At 41.9% G+C, this 21261-nt stretch overlaps 1 protein-coding gene across 2 annotated transcripts in view; it reads right to left on the bottom strand.

Moving 5' to 3' along the window:
• LOC124147683 (organic cation transporter protein-like) overlaps positions 1–12725 on the bottom strand; it is a 28344-nt gene extending 15619 nt beyond the window's left edge. Inside the window, exon 1 of one of the 2 annotated variants that reach the window (XM_046518406.2) lies at positions 12225–12725. In XM_046518406.2, coding sequence (XP_046374362.2) covers positions 12225–12370 — 146 coding nt within the window. In that variant the 5' untranslated portion in view covers positions 12371–12725. Of the gene's footprint in view, positions 1–3771; positions 4067–12224 lie in introns of those variants that run through there. The other variant, XM_046518407.2, reaches the window with a different exon arrangement.
• Between the last annotated feature and the right edge of the window lie 8536 nt (positions 12726–21261).

Here is a 21261-nt window from a genome sequence, read left to right as displayed (position 1 = left end):
AACACACACGACCTTTGCTACTGGGAGGGCGGGGTACGCTCCTCATCTCCAGGGGGCGTTATTGTAATTGCCTCTCCGTTAACGAGCTTAAATACAAAAATGTAGCTAATATATTATCATACAGAAAAGTAATTGTTATCAGTTAAATTATAGAATATTACTAACAACATGGATTTACTTGTTGATGTCATCACTGTGTACACAGCGAATCATTTATTGTCAGGTACGTCATGCTAGCGTCATGTTGGTTGGCTTGTTGTTTAACGCCGCACTCAGCAATATTCCAGCTATATGACGGCGGTTTGTAAATAATCGAGTCTGGATCGATGACATGCATCAACCAAGTCAGCGAGCCTGACCACCCGGTCCCGTTAGTCGCCTTTTACGACAAGCATAGTCACCTTTTACGGCAATCATGGGTTGCTGAAGACCTATTCTACCCCGGAATCTTCACGGGTCTCTAGCGTCATGGCGTTATGATTATTGTTGGGTTCAAAATGAAGGTAAAGTCACACCTCAAATCTCCCATGCCCTTCCAACTGTTGTACACATGCATATAATAAGGATTGCATATCAGCAAAACAGATGTCAAATTTGAAAGTTTGATTTTGTTTGAAAAACCTTTGGGAACAAGTTTCGACTCAATTAATGGGTAAAACATCATTACAGTTACAAAATGCATTTCAGTTTTTGTGGGTATACACCTGAGTTGTAAACAGTATCGTGTTATAATTCAGTAAAAGTAAGTGCTTACGAAGTATTGACAGAGAAGGGCACGCCATTCGTGACCTCCAGAGCGGCCAGGAAGAATGGACAGCTCATGTAGAACAAACAACCTTCACTGGTTGTTCAAACATGATTAATGCAGGGTCAGTATAGCGCCAGGCAGTTCGGGTCTCCCTTTATTATACTACATTCTAATATAACATCAGTTCAGTAGAACATAAATATAATGTCACACTCAAAGGTTCATAGATCGCATATGAAATATGGCGGTAAAGCCATGAATATTGTTGGTTTATGTTTAGAAAGGCAATATGGTTCTAGTGAACGACCTCGATATTTTCAACGTGGCTCTGATCAGATCTTTCAGGATACATATACTCGACCTTAGACTTTAGGAGCCTCGGATTTCACCTTCGCAAAAAGATTACCAGGGAACTTAGCGCTAAGGCTACCAGTACATCAGCGAATGTTTCACTTAATACACTACGTATCTGTCAACGTGGCCCTGATCGGACCTGGTCAGGATATATGTACTCGGCCCGATTTAGATGAACCGACTTTAGATGCCTCCGATTTCACCTTCGCAAAAAGATTTCCAGGGAACTTAGCGCTAAGGCTACCAGTACATCAGCGAATGTTTCACTTAATACACTACGTATCTGTCAACGTGGCCCTGATCGGACCTGGTCAGGATGTATGTACTCGGCCCGATTCAGATGAACCGACTTTAGGAGCCTCCGATTTCACAAGCGAACTTAGCGCTAAGGCTACCAGTACATCAGCGAATGTTTCACTTAATACCCTACGTATCTGTAAGGTTACAGGTACAAGCGACATTACCCTGTCTCGTGATGATGGAAATAGGGTGATAATCTCAGCGTTGTACTAAGTCTACTGGTACATTGAGGTACGGGTCTCCAATCGTTTTTCACTCTGCAATGGCCTTGTGGCTACCAGTTGTTTCCAGTTTGCATTCTTTGTCGGCCTTCTGGACAACCGTTCTCTGCTGGTTACATTACCAATCCGTCCTCAGGACTCTGATTACATTACTTACTTACTTTGGACTCTGATTACATGCAACGCAGGCTTTATGACCACCAGTCTTTTTGTCATTGCAGTTCAAGCCGATCTAATTACCTGTTCCCATTTGATACTATTCTCCACAGGTGATGTAATCCGCTGCTGTTTGCCCCAACTCTGGACACCCATTCATTGTGATTACCACTTGTTATTGCCCCAACTATGACCACCAATTCATTGTGAATACCGCTTGTTATTGCCCCAACTGTGACCACCCATTCATTGTGAGTACCGCTTGTTATTGCCCAAGCTCTGGCCACCCATTCATTGTGAGTACCGTTAATTGCGTGTCAACGTATTCCGATAGCCTGAGAAGCTGCTCGTATTTTCAATCATTGGTTTACATTGTTCTGGCACGATCATGTACAGGCTGTCGTGATAAATGTGTCAAATTACAAACGAACTAACTTGTGCTGTGTTCTCTTTGCTCTAATGGGTAGGGCGGGTGGCCAAGTCATCTCAGGCGCCGCAATACACTGTGCTCAGTTGCGTCCCTTCGGCACGCCAGGAAACATTGATTGTGGGTTCGAATTCCTCATTGTTTCTAGGTTTATCAGCACCATACCCGTGCTCGTGGGTTTCAAGAAAGTGGTAAACGCCTGAGACCTGCATCCCTGCGGTCCTTCCTCCCGCATTAGCCTGATATGCTGTGATATAACTGGAATACTGTTAACAGTGGCTTACGAGATGGCGTACGCCCTTCACGTTTCGCATTATTTGAGCACTGAACTGTATTCACTTTACGACATGCATAATAACATCAAGATATAAACATCAGCCTCAATCCTTTATCATGGTTAATACGGCGTTCACGAAACTGTATGCGGACATATTTTTGTGTTGGTTTTTACGTCGTTATCAGCTTTAAACAAGGTAGGCCGGCTTTAATAATACAAAACATGTACATTGTTCTTATTCGCCGATCCTTATAAATTCCTTTATCATGAGTTATATTATGCATCACATCATGTCGACGTGGGTTTAGTTCACTCCTGAATAGCTGTCAAGTCAGTCTGGTCTCTGCGGCTGCACAAACTGGCCTTTGTGTACAAGCGTTTACAGTTTGAAGGGATCAAATTTCAAGGGTAAAGAAACCTATGTCACATCACCTATTAACTCTGCAGATGTCACTAAAGAGGCAATGACTTATAACAATGGTGAATGGGCAAACATCAGGGTGAATTGTCAGTAAACACAGGCTCTGGAGCTCACCTATATCCTTTTGCTTCTCGGTAAGTTTTGTAACACCAACTGTGTTCGAAACATCATGAACAAGGTGCATTGCTACCTTTCTTGATGAACGTGCACGTGGTAGATCCATGTGGTTTTAAGTGGCATGGTATGCACAGATCACTATAACGTACACAATTCATCATGTCACACATCAGATTTCATGTATGGCCTATAACATTCTTATCAAACATTTTTGTGATGGTTTTCAAATTATTATCATCACAAATATTCAAATTCAAAACGCAAAATACTACAAATAGTAATGCATTGGCCTGCACGGGGGCTGTTTTACACACATGAATGTCACGTACATGTCAAACATGTCCAAATGAAGAACGAGCCCACCGTATACCCGCAGGTTATTCACATGTCGAGAAATAATGGGGGCGTTTAGGCCGGTGTCATTACAACGTATACGATAGAATTTCTCTCCGTCCTACTCTTGTGGTATAAGCGCATGCAAAACAATCACGAACGGATTTTATACTTAATCCCTAATATAATTTGTGCACTAAATGTATCATCATATGTGTGAGATAAATATGATGGTTGTTGATGAACGCGAACCCTTCTATATGTTGTGACAATAAACCCAGATTAACACTGTGCAAAATAACACTGCGATGTCTACGGATAAAACAATTTCCAAAAATCACTAACACTAGTCATCTTGAGCAGCATGCCGACCAATAGTCGCTTAAATATAGTTCAAACTTGATTTTCAATAAATACCTGTGATCTGGTATGTTGAGAGTAAAAACAGCGACCAGCATTTGCATTGCAGTGAATACACCTGGGCAGCAGAGTAGAAAGTACATCCGTTTCTGGTAAGTTCCAAAAGCCCCAAGATACTCAAAAACATCGTCAAATTTCATTTTGAATCTTGAACGACGACCTTTACTTCCAGTTTAAACAATGAAGCATCGATGCACCAGAAGGGCATGTGCAGTGTTGACTATGCAGAGAACTCACAGAACAGGCGCCCGTTAGAAGTGAACGTTGCCCTGCGCACACCTTTGTCGAGTGAGAGGGAGCTCAGCTCTGTGGACGTTTGTTTGTGTATCTTTGATACTAGGACAAGCTCTTGTCTCGGGGTCGCTAGATAGTTCAAATATACCGTTCATCGTTCAACCACAGTGCAGTTCAGCCGGTGGCGCTAGCTGTTAAACATGACACTAAAACTGAGAAACACAAAGTAAAAATCTCTCTTGTAATACAGTCTTTTGGGTCCTTTTTTGTCACTCGGAATCATTATGGTTGGTTGGTTTGTTGTTTAACGCCGCACTCAGCAATATCCCAGCTATATGACGGCGGTCTGTAAACAATCGAGTCTGGACCAGACAATCCAGTGATTTATATCATGGTCATCGATCCACGCATTTGGGATCGATGACATGCATCAACCAAGTCAGCGAGTCTGACCACCCGATCCCGTTAGTCGCCTTTTACGACAAGCATAGTCACCTTTTACGGCAAGCATTGGTTGCTGAAGACCTATTCTACCCCGGAATCTTCACGGGTCCTGAATCATTATGCATAGATACAGATACGAACCAGATGAGTCAGTTTCCCTGGTCTCTTCTATTCCCAGTTCGGGTGGGTAACTCAGTGGAAGGGAATTGGCTATTTGGCGGTTATTGAACATATCAGACAATCGTCATTCCCGAAGTTAAAATTAAACTTTTTGGCCAAATTCCACTATTATGCTATTCGTATTTAAATCACGCACAAGATCAAATTTCTCGAATTAGTTTAAAACCATACATTTTCTTTTCCCTTTGCATATACATAAAGGATCGTGACTCTTTTAACATCATCATGAGCAGATCATTAAAAAAAGCAACGAAACTGTTTTGAAATGGGTATTACAACCACAAGAAGGATAATTTGAATAATGTTTTTTACTGCTTGTGCTTTGTAATGTCGGTTTAATGCACTGCATTTGTACTTTACTCTGATGTAAGACACAGTCGAACCTCCCTGTGTCGAACTCGAGGGGAACTGGAAAAAAGTTCGAGTTATCCGAGGTTCGAGACACCCAAATGAGTTCGCGACAACAGGGAATTCGACACATCCTAGATCAACACAACCAGGTTCGACTGTATATCATACAAACGTTTACTTGCAGTATTTTTGTAAACATTTTGTTTGCGTCAGTAAAACCATACCTAACTTTAACATCACGTAAACTGATAACACAAGCGAACAATTTGTTTTTCTTAAACAAACCTAGCAAATAGACGCTGTGCACCAAATGTTCACGAGACATGCTTTATGAATACATTGCGCAAATGCAGGTACGTCGGACGCTGTTGTCGGATACAGTCGACATCAAGCAGGAATAAAAAGGTCGTATCGGGTCACTTTCTGTCCAAAACGAGAAACACGCAGCCTCGTTCAGTAACCATTAACATACGTTTGACTGACGGTAATGTTAGGATTTATTACTGTCATAAACACGCCTATGTGTTATAAAGAGTTCGCCTGTTCTCATGCATATGCCGACAAGCACATGTTAGGGTATGAGCGGGTGTTATAATCGGCAACATCAGTTGTGGATGGGTGCATTAGCTTCTAGTGACTTACCATTGGTTCCGAGAGTATCATTATAACCACATTAGTGAGTGAGTATGGTTTTACGCCGCTTTTAGCAATATTCAAGCAATATCACGGCGGGGGACACCAGAAATGATCTTCACACATTGTACCCATGTCGGGAATCAAACCCGGGTCTTCGGCGTGACGAGCGAACGCTTTAAACCCTAGGCTACCCGACCGCCCCTATAACCACATTAACTTTCCATACTTTTATTGATAAAAAATCGAACATTTGGGATTAGTGATCAACTGTATCTATGTGTCTCACTACCTACATTCATTTGTTCTCGATTTACTTGAATTATGTGAATTTGACCTATGAAAAGAGTAACTGTCAGCAATACTAAAGCAATATCACGGCGGCGATATAATGTCAAACATCAACGTCAGGGAAGAACATTATTCGACTATCCGCAGAAACATTCCAAAAACATTGAGCGCAAAATTTGTGAACTGGTCACCAAAAAAATCGCGAAAAGGATAAATATATCCTGCCCTAAAGGTAGCACTCGCAGCTCGCATAACTTCCATTTGAAAAAGTCAGTGTTTGATGCCTGGCCCCGCAGAACCACTAACACAGAACATTGACAACGAACACCACACCTCACACCTGTTTGGTATCTTGACATGTAATTAGTCAGGTCACAAAGCCCGATCTGGATAACTAAAAATCGAAAAAGAAACATTATAAACCCCCGTCCCCTACCAAATGAATCAACAAATAGGAATTTCCCTGCAGTCACGATTTTTAAACATTAGACAACGCATTAATCGCTGATCGAATAGTTTTCTAACATGTATATGTGATTTATGTGAGACAATCTGAAAAATGTTTCTACCATACATTAGTCTTTCACTTTTTCATGAAGGTTACCTTTAGACGTTTTAAACGAAGCACATTGTCCAGTCGACAATGTAACTCTGATCTAAATGCCGTCACACCCCTCTACACAACGCGATAACGCTCGATAAACACGGCCGTCCGACAACGTAAGGCGTCCGGAAAAATATGATTAGACGACATAAGCATTTCAGGAAAAACATATTCACCAAACGTAAAATTCAACATGGCAACCATTGAGAGACACATGCAAACAATTTGGAGATGTGATCGCACACAAAATTAAAAAGACCACACCTTTCTATCGTTTATGAAATGTATTTTATTACTTTCGATCTGTTAGCCTAATGCAGCAATGACTGTGTACACACACATTTCTAAAGGAAAGCTAATGTCTTTGGGGGTTTATTTGTGTGTGAATGAAAAGACAGAAGATCGTATTAGATTAGGACAACGAAATTATTCCTATATTAGGAATTACACCTCAAGCATATCTTAACTATAATATGCAACATAAGAAGAAGGAGCCACCAACGAGATATTGTAAGGAGGAGAAAGTGAATATATGTTCTACTTAATGCGTCTCGTCTTCCCTGGGGCAATTGTTCTACATACAGCCACGTCGCTCGCAGGTCGGCATACAATCAATTAAAAAACAAAATCCGGGTCTGAATAGATGACTCAGTCGATAGAATGAGCCCCGTGCAGATACAAACGTCATTATATATTCACATCATGTAACATATTCGAAAGTCTGACGCACAACGAGAGGAAAACAACACTGTGACAATACTGCTGCGCTTGAAACTGTGTTATTTTCTTCGAAATATTCTGCACTCCAGATAAATAAATGTGTTGAATATATTGTGGCCATGCAAGCGATTACAAATTCAAGGTTGCAATGGGGTAATGTGAATGAATGTAACACCGCGTGTCGCGTCGGGCTGGACCTGGCAAAACAGTGATGTCTAGACAATGGGGCAACCATCCACACCGGCAGGTGACGTGCGGTAAATGGGGTTTAACGTCGCGGTCAAGATTATTGCACTGATATAACGACGTGCATGAACGCGTGTGTCTGTGGCTGCTCGTACTAGTCCGGACTGATGCCGATTTATAGTGCTAGTCCACTGAGACACCATGCTTCAGTTTAACATGAATACCTCACTCAGAACAGTATGCTGACTCCGAGCCGACCAGTCCCTGTTTTAGCTCCTTAATGCCCCCTTAATGCCGAGCGCCAGACAGGGTAACAACAAGTACCATCTTTTAAGCATCTTTTAACGTCTTAACCTCGGACCTTTCGCTCTCCGTGCGGATGCTCTACAACCCTACAACGGAAGCGATCCCACGCCGGCGAGGCACGATGGGATTGGAAGTTTTTGGAGTCTGACCATCTGATCTTCAGGGGCTGTTACAAGCAGTATACGTTGGCGATCCATTCTTGGAATTCCCATTGGAGCAAAAATGCAATGGGGAAAAACTTCTGGCATCTGTTTGTTGATAAACGCCGATCACAACATTAGAGGCATTCAACAGTTGGGAAATTACATCATTTTAATATTGCACTTGTATAGCGCCCAGCCTTCCAGTTACATTGATCTTGGCTGATAATAGATTTGTTGTCATAAAATGAATAGTCTCTACGTTAAATTATTTGTAGTCCTGAGACAATAATATTCTGTATGTCACTACTTTGGACTACGGATCGTCCCGTTAGAAAAACCGCCAGTGTGGGCTTTGGAATTGGAAACTGAAGTGACATTCAGCAGTGTTTCAATATATGGCATATAGATTACAGAACAGTGTTTCAATATATGGCGTAGAGATTACAGAACAGTGTTTCAATATATGGCGTAGAGATTACAGAACAGTGTTTCAATATATGGCGTAGAGATTACAGAACAGTGTTTCAATATATGGCGTAGAGATTACAGAACAGTGTTTCAATATATGGCATAGAGATTACAGAACAGTGTTTCAATGTATGGCGTAGAGATTACAGAACAGTGTTTCAATATATGGCGTAGAGATTACAGAACGGTGTTTCAATATATGGCGTAGAGATTACAGAACAGTGTTTCAATATATGGCGTAGAGATTACAGAACAGTGTTTCAATATATGGCGTAGAGATTACAGAACAGTGTTTCAATGTATGGCGTAGAGATTACAGAACAGTGTTTCAATATATGGCGTAGAGATTACAGAACAGTGTTTCAATATATGGCGTAGAGATTACAGAACAGTGTTTCAATATATGGCGTAGAGATTACAGAACAGTGTTTCAATATATGGCGTAGAGATTACAGAACAGTGTTTCAATATATGGCGTAGAGATTACAGAACAGTGTTTCAATATATGGCGTAGAGATTACAGAACAGTGTTTCAATATATGGCGTAGGGATTACAGAACAGTGTTTCAATATATGGCGTAGAGATTACAGAACAGTGTTTCAATATATGGCGTAGAGATTACAGAACAGTGTTTCAATATATGGCGTAGAGATTACAGAACAGTGTTTCAATATATGGCGTAGAGATTACAGAACAGTGTTTCAATATATGGCGTAGGGATTACAGAACAGTGTTTCAATATATGGCGTAGGGATTACAGAACAGTGTTTCAATATATGGCGTAGAGATTACAGAACAGTGTTTCAATATATGGCGTAGAGATTACAGAACAGTGTTTCAATATATGGCGTAGAGATTACAGAACAGTGTTTCAATATATGGCGTAGAGATTACAGAAGAATGTTTCAATATATGGCGTAGAGATTACAGAACAGTGTTTCAATATATGGCGTAGAGATTACAGAACAGTGTTTCAATATATGGCGTAGAGATTACAGAACAGTGTTTCAATATATGGCGTAGAGATTACAGAACAGTGTTTCAATATATGGCGTAGAGATTACAGAACAGTGTTTCAATATATGGCGTAGAGATTACAGAAGAATGTTTCAATATATGGCGTAGAGATTACAGAACAGTGTTTCAATATATGGCGTAGAGATTACAGAACACTCCGATCAGATCTGCAGGTTTGGTTAATCTCTCATCAACTATGATGATCCACATCAACTCTTTATGAACTTAATGCTGCTCTGGATCTATCAACAGACAGAGCAGCAGGACAAGAACAAGGCAGCAGAAAATAGACAAAAACCATAATAAGAAGAGAATATCCTCTGGCAGAAAGGTTGCCCTGGAGACGACGCCATCAAGAAGTTACTGATAAGATATTGTATCTCACCCTTTGTTTGTTTACTCTTCCTTTCTGTTCATGCCCGTTGTGTCTTTAATAACCAATTAGAATATCTAAGTATTTCTGCTTCGTATTTACTACGAGGAGGTCAGGAACACAGGGACCTACGTTTCTTGAACAATCCACAAATCACCGGCACATTTGTCGACCCGGTCGCTCTCATCTTCTGTATAAGGAAAATGTTTCTGAAACCAATACAGGCGGCTTGCGTCACAGAAAAGTGGAACCAAAATTGGTCAGAGCATACGACAAGCCCGCGGCTTCAGATCGGTGTTGTGTTAGACGGTATATGACGTCGGCATGAGACGTCTCATCGGAGGCAGGAGGCGGAGGGTCCAGGCGGTCATACACGCTTGTGACAGTCTCGTCACCGGAAATCAACACAACAGTCAAGTTCAGTGATACCTACCGGCCACAACTGTCTAGGGAACCCCGCGGCTCACGTACCAACATTTTAAATACTATGCACAATGAAATATCCAACAATATTATAAATACAACCCTGTAAAATGTCATTATTGTTGTCATAATTTGCCAATGGAGAAATCCCTTTCAGGAAATAGCACATGCTCTGGTTTCTGGTTGCATAGATTTGGGTCCACCGTACGGTATTTTAAACCTCATGGCATTATTTTTCCTGGTATAACCTTTAGCCATATTTCTATTTTGGTTTACGGATTTTGACCCGTATTAAGGGCCAAATTTTCACGTAGCTAGGTCGAAACAAATAAAAATCAAATTTCTAACCAAATGTTTTCATTTCTTCCAAATGATAAGTGGGTAGGAGAGACAGTGGGAACAGGAGCAATAGCGAAAGAAACGACATAAAGTGTTAAGGCTCGATTGGCTGTGTAATGCAACAATAGACTCTGGAAGTTACAGGACTACTTTCCAAAATCTAATATGTCTGCGTCTTCCCAACTGGAAGCTTGCAGTTGACAGCAAGTGGGTGCCTTTCAATCTATTTATGTTGATAGGAAAGGAAATGAGTTGTGTTTTCTTTATGACATGTTACTTATTTCTGGTTGGTGGAATGAAAACAAAACTGCTTTTATTTTTTTCAGTCGGTGGATTTCGTAAACCACGTTTTAAATTATACTTATACTTTTCTTCATCGAAAGAGAACTGAATAATGCTTTCTGATTGAAAAAAATCAAGATCAAAAAGACGCTTGTGATCGAGATGTAGCTTGATAATAGAAGTCTGTACTTAATAGGGTCTAGACAGTGGTAGATTACAAGAGCCAGCTCGTCCAAGAACGATGACATAGTTTTCAGGGAACCGCCTCAACGATAGGTACGTATGTCTACAGCGAAACATCCTCCTTTCGATAAAAGAACATTGCGATATAGACATTGCTTATTTACTTCTACTTATATACTATTTATGATACTGTCACCATCGCAATACATCGACATATAAACTCACCACTATTGTGTGGAACCTAGATGCGTATTATCTTAACAGCATAACAAAAGGGATGAATCGCCGTTACAGTATTTCAGTTACAGCACCACGTGGCAGCTTAAAATAACATGGAGGAAAGCCCGAAATGATGCAGGTGGTCCACGTTTGCAACTTTGGAAAACAAAAACACGGGTATCGAGCTGAGAAAGCATCGATGAACAAAAAGCTTTCTCGATAAAGTCATGACGTCGGTGCCATCACAAAAATTGCATACATTCAGCACCATAAAGAAATTGTGTACTCGATTCCATTTCATCCTGAACAAGGAAAAGGAATGGAGACAAGCAAAGGTCATTAATTACTTCATTTAGATCCTTTAAATATGATTAGTTCTGCTTGTTCTTGGGCCGAATATCAACATCTTGGTGCTGTTGTACAAAGGGATCTTAGCGCTCAGGTGATCGGAACTCCCATACTTTAACATAGACTTACGATCATTGTAGCGCTTAGGTTGTTTTGTTTCTCCAATACGAGTGATCGTTTGTAAGATTCTATATAATGACAGGTGCGTGGATGAATGTCACAACTGACACGACGATCCAAGTTATTTGTGTGCAATAAGGGATGAAGTTAGTATGACGTTAATCCCTATTTCACCTAGTATCCACGATCTTAATATAGTATCATGTCATAGCGGTAATACATTGTATGTACACCTCGTGAGACACTGCATCACAACTAAAACCATATGTGTTATACCTTTGACTTCTCACGAAAGGTGTCCTCTATGTTGTCAAGACCTCGCCGCACAAGTGAAACTAGCCCTACATTATTTCAATATGAAAACAAATGCTGAATCTGAACACACACTTAAGAATATTTGAACAAAAAGGGTCGTCTCAAAGAATGTAGAAACATTATGTCAGGTGGCACAATCAAATAGAATCAACATCTAGTGTGATCTGTTGCGTTCAAATGCTCTCACAATCACGTCAGTGTTCGGGAACGCGTTCCTCGTTCTTCACGGTAACACGTCGTGGATATGACATTTTGAGGCCAAAATCTTACCTGTGATTCGGAATGTTGAGAACAAAGACTGGACTCAGCATCTGCATCGCACAGAAGACACCCGGGAGGCAGAGCAAGAAATACTTCCTTTTCTGGTAACTCCCAAAAGCCCCAAGATGATCTTCAAGAATATTGTCAAACTTCATCCTGATTAAGTGTTCCGCGAGTCGATCCAAATACTACAGAACGTATTTAGCAGTTCCCGTACGCGCGGTTGTGTCCGTTGCATTCGATGTACAAATGGTTCCCCTTGTATTATTGCTTCTCAGGCTGTGATGTCTTAACACAAACACTTAGACCAAATGCAGGTGCTGTTGTCCAAATCTTACTGTTCTATCTTTGTGACTCAATAGTACAGATGCACACTTAGCATATTTCTCTACATTGGGAAATAAACTATATGCTGCGGGCACTTCTCATCCAGAGCTCAGGTGTGTTTTCTGGGGATATTAGTAAGCATTAGAGTGCTCAGTGTATAAATTTACATATTCAGAGGGGTCCTGGGTCTTGCTGCAAAATTACAAATTCGCCCCTGTGTATCCGGTTGACTACCCATTGATGCGTGCGCATGTTCTTAAGAAGATGATCTCTGTGTACACTGGTGTTCTACACAATGATAACCCTCATGGGTCACAATGATAACCCTCATGGGTCACAATGATAACCCTCATGGGTCACAATGATAACCCTCATGGGTCAGGATGATAACCCTCATGGGTCACAATGATAACCCTCATGGGTCACAATGATAACCCTCATGGGTCACAATGATAACCCTCATGGGTCAGGATGATAACCCTCATGGGTCACAATGATAACCCTCATGGGTCACAATGATAACCCTCATGGGTCACAATGATAACCCTCATGGGTCACGATGATAACCCTCATGGGTCACGATGATAACCCTCATGGGTCACAATGATAACCCTCATGGGTCAGGATGATAACCCTCATGGGTCACAATGATAACCCTCATGGGTCAGGATGATAACCCTCATGGGTCACAATGATAACCCTCATGGGTCACAATGATAACCCTCATGGGTCACAATGATAACCCTCATGGGTCACAATAATAACCCTCATGGGTCACAATGATAACCCTCATGGGTCAGGATGGGCAGCCATAAGATACTCTCCTGTAAGATCAGACAAGGGTGTTGTTATTCAGGAAACTGTGACGTGGCTTGTGATAGCAGTGAGCGAGTGAATGTGGCTTTATCAGCATACCAACAATATCACGACCGGAGACACCAGATAAAGGCTTGACACATAATGGTGGAAATCGAAGTGTAGAGTCTGCCATAATTAAGATATGTGTTCTCCTTTTCCAAATTGCTATGTTCTCATACTTTTCATTTGATTTTCCCAGGCGTTTAAAATAGAAAACATAGCAGGCCTGTGTAAGACATTTGCCAGACTGAGTTGTTTCATAATGATTAGGAAAAAGCATCTTCGAAAGCGTGAAACCATTAATTTTCAGCTTTCGTCAGGTATCATCCAGACGAGACTTTATAACGAGTTTGCCAGGCTTGTGGGAAACTTTAGTTCAGTGACACGAAACATGCACTGAATGCGAAACGACAAATTGGCCAGCCAACCGTAGCGTTGGATGCTCTATTGTCGAGAATACATAGGCCCATGTTAAACCGAGACATTTCGCGTTATTTCAATTAAATATATGGAAATCTGTGTCAGATACGCCATGTGTGCTGTTACCGATTGAATTACGAGCCAGATAATAGAACAGTTATGCAAGCAGCAGCATAACATGTTGTGCGGAAGGTCGGGAGTTGTGCTGACGCGAGGAGGAACACTAACGTCTAAAGAACATAAATGTGTGTGTGTGTGTGCGTACGTGCGTGCGTTTGTGTGATAGCTTCATTTATTGGTTGCCTGTCTCTCAATCGCCTCATCAAACAGTTAAGATACTCTACTTAGTTCCACTTTTTACAAGTGTTTTTCCAACCAGAATTTAAAAGCCTACATGTAAATATGTATCTTTAGAAAGTATTTATAACTGATATGAATAATTTAGCAAAACCCTTTCCATAATCATGGTTACATTGTACGAATCCGACTCGATCTCTATATGTGTCAAATAGTGATGATAGCAAGTCATGGTCACAAATACATGCAAAGACATTACCTACTTGGTTTAATGATGATTATTTCTGTATACAACAGCGGTCCATGACCAGATATTTTTCTGATTAAGTTCTGATCAAATATGAATTCAAATTTCAAAACCTCAAAATCCTTTTTGTTGTTGTTTTTTTGTCTAAAAGCAAATATTTCATTTGGAAATGAAAAGATAAGTAAGTTTAGATTTAACGACGCATCGCATTCAGCCATACGGAAACAATAAGAAATGTACTGTTCTGAGAAGGTATTGTCGGAACCATTCTGTTATGCCAAATTATGGTAATAAACTCACATGTTGCAAGATGTATGCTGATAAAACTCGCTGCAAGATGCATGCTGATAAAACTCGCTGAAATCAGTGTCACGTTTCGGAAGCCTGAAGAATGATGCCATACATCTTCCCCAGGCAAGAGAGTTAACTGACTTTAAAAGTCCAGTTTCCACCCTTGCCGAACTAGGCTGATATTCCTGGGCTCGATCGTAGCGCCACCAGTGGCTATTACGAGTAATGTCCTTTCTATGCCACTCCTATTGACCAATCAGATTTAACCTCTCGTATCACTAACATTTGCTTCAAACAAAACGGTGGCGCCCAGTCAAGACGATCTGATCGATAATCAAGATCTATATTGTGATCAAACGAGTCTTACATCGCGAAGTGCATCAAATCACGTGAGCGCCTTGATCTAAAACATGAAAAGATATAGAAAATATTTGTTGACAACGAGTTAGCGGTGCACATGCTTTGCAAATCTTGCAGTCGACCGAACTATGCATGACACTTTACGAACCGGATTTCGATTTCGGTGCGCGATTTTGATTGGACTATGCATAGACTCGTTAGTCCAGCCAAAATGTAACTCTATAATACCAGCCTCGGGAAGATGGATGCCATACGAAGTCGATAGTCTTTGCCTTGAAACGAAAGTGTTGCCTCCCAGTTATTACATAGTGTTACTCCTGTCGAACCCTTGGCACTTCAGACGTCCTTCAAGAAGGGAAACATAGCACCGTCTTTTTCAATGATGACTCTGCAAAGAAAACCACTTTTAATGAAGTGGATTGATGATAGGTTTTATTGACTGTCGACTTTTGTAATGAGGTACAAGAAGAAACCGAAAATGATAACTACAGCAGCTTCTTGAATTATCTCCTTCTGGGTGTAATTACCCATGACAAAGAATGAGACAAAAAGGCCGATGCTGGAGGCGTCATTCAAGAGTCAGATAATGAAGAATATCGTCAGGCTTGGAGAAAATGTTGCCGTTTTTCCGGTGCCGATGAAGAACACTACATAGAGCATAACCGCCGGTTTCCATCAAAATATTGTTTGACATACACATTCAAAGAAATTGTTAATTACAAAATAATGCTTTTCAAAGCGAACGTCTTAAACTTGTTTTATCTGAAAGGGAGACCCTAAGAATATTAAAGTTTTTTACGTCACATTTCTCATTGTAAAATCTAATTAAGTAAAGGCCAAAAAAAAAATTCCAGTATTTTGGGGAAATATAATCCTTGATCATAAGAAATATCTGATAAAAGCAGAGTTCATTGTGAGATGCCGACTATGATATGTTCATGAGTGAGTGAGTGAGTATGGTTTTACGCCGCTTTTAGCAATATTCCAGCAACATCACGGCGGTGGGACACCAGAAATGGGCTTCACACATTGTACCCATGTCGGGAATCGAACCCGGGTCTTCGGCGTGACGAGCGAACGCTTTAACCACTAGGCTACCCGACCGCCCGATATGTTCATGAATCACTATCAAATATTGATGATACCAGGTAATAGTGGATGATGTCCTGTCCCACTGATGGCACCCGTCACAAACTCATGCACATAAAGTGTTCACCTGAATCAGTGGTACATCTGGTACAAGTCAAACTTGCATCCGACGTCATATTGGTCATTGATTCATCAAATCTGGAAATGTCCTCTCCATGTCTACAATAAAACCGACCCGTGAGGATCCGGGGTAGAATAGGTGTTCAGCAACCAATGCTTGTCATAAGAGGCGACTACCGGGATCTAGTGGTCAGACTCGCTGACTTGGTTGATGCATGTCTTCGTATCCCAATTGCGTGGGTCGATGCTCATGATGTCGTTAGTCATATCAATGAGTGTGAATATCATTTTACGCAGTTTCTAACAACATCGAAGCCGAAATGTACCCATGTGAGGACTTTAACCTGAACTTCGTCGTGACAAGGGAACGCCTTCACCACCGGTATTTTGAATTAAGGGACCGTTGTTTAAACGGGGTTGGTTATTATCCCTATTCCGACTTTCCTCTGTCCAATTGCAGGCTGGATTGTGAATCTCTCCTCTTATTAAACCATTGGCTCGATGAAGCTGAAAACTTGGCATGTATGTCCCAACTAAGGATGACACTTGCTTTTAATCAGATTTTTTATAACTGACGTATTCGAAATCTACTTTAAGCCTTCAGGAATTCTTCTTTTTGACAGTTGCATATTGTAATGCCGTCAATGCCAGAGAATAGCACTCCACAGACGCTCAGGGCGGTGGGATAGCCTCGTAGCTGGCTTGCGCTGATCACGTCGGGTAGCCTAGTGGTTAAAGCGTTCGCTCGTCACGCCGAGGACCCGGGTTCGATTCCCTGCATGGGTGCTATATGTGAAGCCCATTTCTGATATTTCCCGCCGTGATATTGCTGGAATATTGCTAAAAGCGGCGTATTAGAATACTCACTCACTTTATAAGTATGAGGTTAAAGTTAAAATGGCTCTTCGACTTGGTTATATGTGCATCGTAAAGTATCGGATTATTTATTTTCGGTCATCATAGTGCGTCCGATCCCCGGCCGCGTCATACCAAAAGACGTTAAAAGATGGTACTTGTAGTCACCCTGCCTGTCGCTCTGCATTAAGGGGATATAACAAGGACTGGTCGGCTAATTTCAGTTTACTGTGTCTGTGTGGGGTATTCATGTAAAACTGAGGCATGGTATCTCTGTGGGCTAGCACTATAAAATCACACACACACACACACACACACACACACACACACACACACACACACACACACACACACACGCACACACTAACACGCACACACTAGCACACACACTAGCACACACACGCTGTAATAAGTGCATTATTCTTAACCCCCCATTTCACAATCATCCCCTCTTTTTATCCTATTGTATTGTATTACACTCTGTGTGTGTGCCAAGTCAGGGTCTAGTGTGGACTAGGCCACGTGTGACAAACGCACGGCGACTCAAAATATAACCAGCCTGCATATGCTTCGGGTGCTATCGTCCATAAGACATTCCATGATCTGCTCTCAACGGCCGGCATCCAAGATTCAGACACACACACACACGTGCATGCACGTCGCTATATGACCCGTAAAGATCCGGGGTAGAATAGGTCTTCAGCAACCCATGCTGGCCGTAAAAGGCGACTATGCTTGTCGTAAAAGGCGACTAACGGGATATGGTGGTCGCTGACTTGGTTGATGCATGTGATCGATGAATCGATGCTCATGATATTAATCACTGGATTGTCTGGCCCAGACTCGATTATTTACAGACCGCCGTCATATAGCTGGAATATTGCTGAGTGCGGCGTAAAACAACAAACCAACCAACCAACCAACCAACCAACCAACGTCGCTATATAAGTGCAGTCAAACGTTAAACCCCATTTCACCTCACCTCACCTTAACAATGAGGAGTCACATCCCCGAAAGTTGACACAATATCCGCATGGATTGCTAGGAGTTTGATGACAAGGCGGTGGCCATTTTTTTTGCTATTTTGTCAAAAGAATACCCAGTCACTTTGATGCCAGCAGACATTTGCGGTCTTGTGTATTTCGCTCAAATGCAGCCTGTAAGGATGAAAAGTCCTGTACTTCATAGATGCAAAATGGTAAGGGTGCACTATACATCAAAATCTATCAGACAATCTCTTCTGTTTGACAACCATTCACATGTCACAATCGACTGTGACAAAACACTGAAGGATTTGCCAAGATATTGGTGAGAATAGAGACCGATTCTTCTTCTGGCCAAACTTCACAAACTAGCTTTCAAGCTGTTTACGCCATGTTCACACACAGTTAATACACTTTGTCGTGTGAAGCCACCTGTACATTCACCAGAGGTGAGGTGAAATGGGGTTTAACGTCGCGTCCAAGATTATTGCACTTATATAGCGACGTGCATGTACATGTACGTGTGTGTGTTTGTGTGGCTGCTTGTTCTAGTCCGGACTGATGCCGATTTATAGTGCTAGCTCACTGAGATACCATGCCGCAGTTTAACATGAATACCCCACTCAGACACAGTATACTGACTCCGAGCCGATCAGTCCTTGTTTTAGCCCCTTAATGCCGAGCGCCAGACAGGGTAACAACAAATACCAGCTTTTAACGTCTTTTGGTATGACGCGGTCGGGGATCTAACACCGGACCTTCCGCTCTCCGGGCGGACGCTCTACCACTAGACCATGGAGGCGGTCACATTCACCAGAGTGAAAGACACAGTATTCAAGCAGCGTCCCCACGACATGCATTTGATCAAATATATTTTAGTAAAGTCATCTTAACTATGAACTTGATTTTGACACGCTTATACATGCGCGCACGCACGCACGCACGCACGCACACGCACGCACGCACGCACACATACACACACACACACACACACACACACACACTCACTCACATACACATTCTTCTTATCGGACCCTGGCCCATGTGCCTCCTGTTCAATTCGAAATAGCTGTTCACTACCACATGGCTTCAATGTTTCAATGTACGGGCTGATCCTTTGCAACAAAAGAATATGATATACAGATTGTGTCTCCCCGATGTCAATCTGACATTCTTACCATTTGAATTATTCGTTAGAGTATTATGCACTTTTTCACGAAGAATCTCCATTGGAAAGTACACAAAGCTTCGACCACCAAACCCATTGCAGTCGCCTCTTACGACAAGCAATAGATACAAAGGGACTACTGCATTGTGGAGTGTCTGTCTTATACACCTAACTACATGTACATGACACACATGGCTTGTGCTGTAAAGAGTACACAATTTTTCTTCCATCCCAATGAGGTGAGGTGAAATGGGGTTTAACGTCGCGTCCAAGATTATTGCACTTATATAGCGACGTACATGTACGTGTGTGTGTTTGTGTGGCTGCTTGTACTAGTACGAACTGATGCCGATTTATAGTGCTAGCTCACTGAGGTACCATGCCGCAGTTTAACATGAATACTCCACTCAGACACAGTATACTGACTCCGAGCCGATCAGTCCTTGTTTTAGCCCCTTAATGCCGAGCGCCAGACAGGGTAACAACAAATACCAGCTTTTAACGTCTTTTGGTATGACGCGGCCGGGGATCGAACCCCAGGCCTTCCGCTCTCCGGGCGGACGCTCTACCACTAGACCACGGAGGCGGTCCCATCCCAATGAAAGTATGTGAATATCGACGTAACATTTCGTGTGAGGAAAGACGCTTTTTATATCATACTGAATGAAGTTTGTTGGTTGGTTGGTTGGTTAATGCCACACTCAGCAATATCACAGCTATATGACGGCGATCTGTAAACAATCTAGTCTGGACCAGACAATCCAGTGATTTACATCATGAGCATCGATCCACGCAATTGGGATCGACGACAAACATCAACCAAGTCAGCGAGCCTGACCAACCGATCCCGTTAGTCGCCTCTTACGACAAGCATAGTCGCCTTTTACAGCAAGCATGACCTATTCTACCCCGGATCTTCACGGGTCTACTGAATGAAGAAAGAAACTAGCACCTTTAAAGTACTGTACTCGCTGTGACAGCTATAAAAATAACTCTTCATTCTAATCATAAAGGGGCAGTCGGGTAGCCTAGTGGTTAAAGCGTTCGCTCGTCACGCCGAAGACCTGGGTTCGATTCCCGACATGGATACAATGTGTGATGCCCCCGCCGTGATATTGCTGGAATATTGCTAAAAGCGGCGTAAAACCATACTCACTCACTCACTCACTCACTCTAATCATAAAAGGTACCCCTGTTTCGATGAATGTGCTCTGGTTCTGTTTGTACATACACCTCTGGTCTGGTGCATTGACAAGAAATACAGAGATCATCATCGGCATTGCGAAGAATACCGGTAGAGTACATAGAAGGATGGAAATACGTTTCTGATAGGTTCCAAAATCTCCCAGGTGTACTAAAACATCGTCATAGTTCATTATGAATCTTGGATGGCGGCCGTTGAGATCAGATCATGGAATGTGTCATGGACGATAGCACCCGAAGCATATGAGTCGCCGTACGTTTGTGACACGTGGCCCAGTCCACACAAGACCCCGACCTTGTACACGCACACGGTGTAATACAATACAATAGGATAAAAAGAGGTGATGACTGTGAAATGGGCGTCAAGAATAATGCACTTATTACAGCTGTGTGTGTGTGTGTGTGTGTGTGTGTGTGTGTGTGTGTGTGTGTGTGTGTGTGTGTGTGTGTGTGTGTGTGTGTGTGTGTGTGTGTGTGTGTGTGTGTGCTTGTCTGTCTGCTTGTACTTGTACTAGTCCGGACTTATGCCGGTTGTGTAGTGCTAGCCCACCGAGATGTTATGTCGCAATGGTGTATCTCTTAGATGTGATGGTATCCCCACAACCCCTGTTAAGATCCATCTTCATTGTTACTCATCGTCTTTCAACCATATTTTCTGTACAGGCAAATTCACACAATCCTGGAAATTTGGGACTATAGTAGTGCTACACAACTCTAGCTCAAAGCATCACCCACATGTTTACATTATAATACTAGAACTTGAGCTATTGCTACATGGTATATTTACATCAGTTATTCAATAATGTTTTGGAATTGAAATAAATGGCT

Source organism: Haliotis rufescens, unplaced genomic scaffold, assembly GCF_023055435.1.
Source record: "Haliotis rufescens isolate VD_foot unplaced genomic scaffold, xgHalRufe1.0.p SCAF_32, whole genome shotgun sequence".
NCBI classification, from domain to species: domain Eukaryota; kingdom Metazoa; phylum Mollusca; class Gastropoda; order Lepetellida; family Haliotidae; genus Haliotis; species Haliotis rufescens.
Note: the sequence above shows the minus strand (reverse complement) of the source record. Positions and strands in the feature narration are given on the sequence as shown.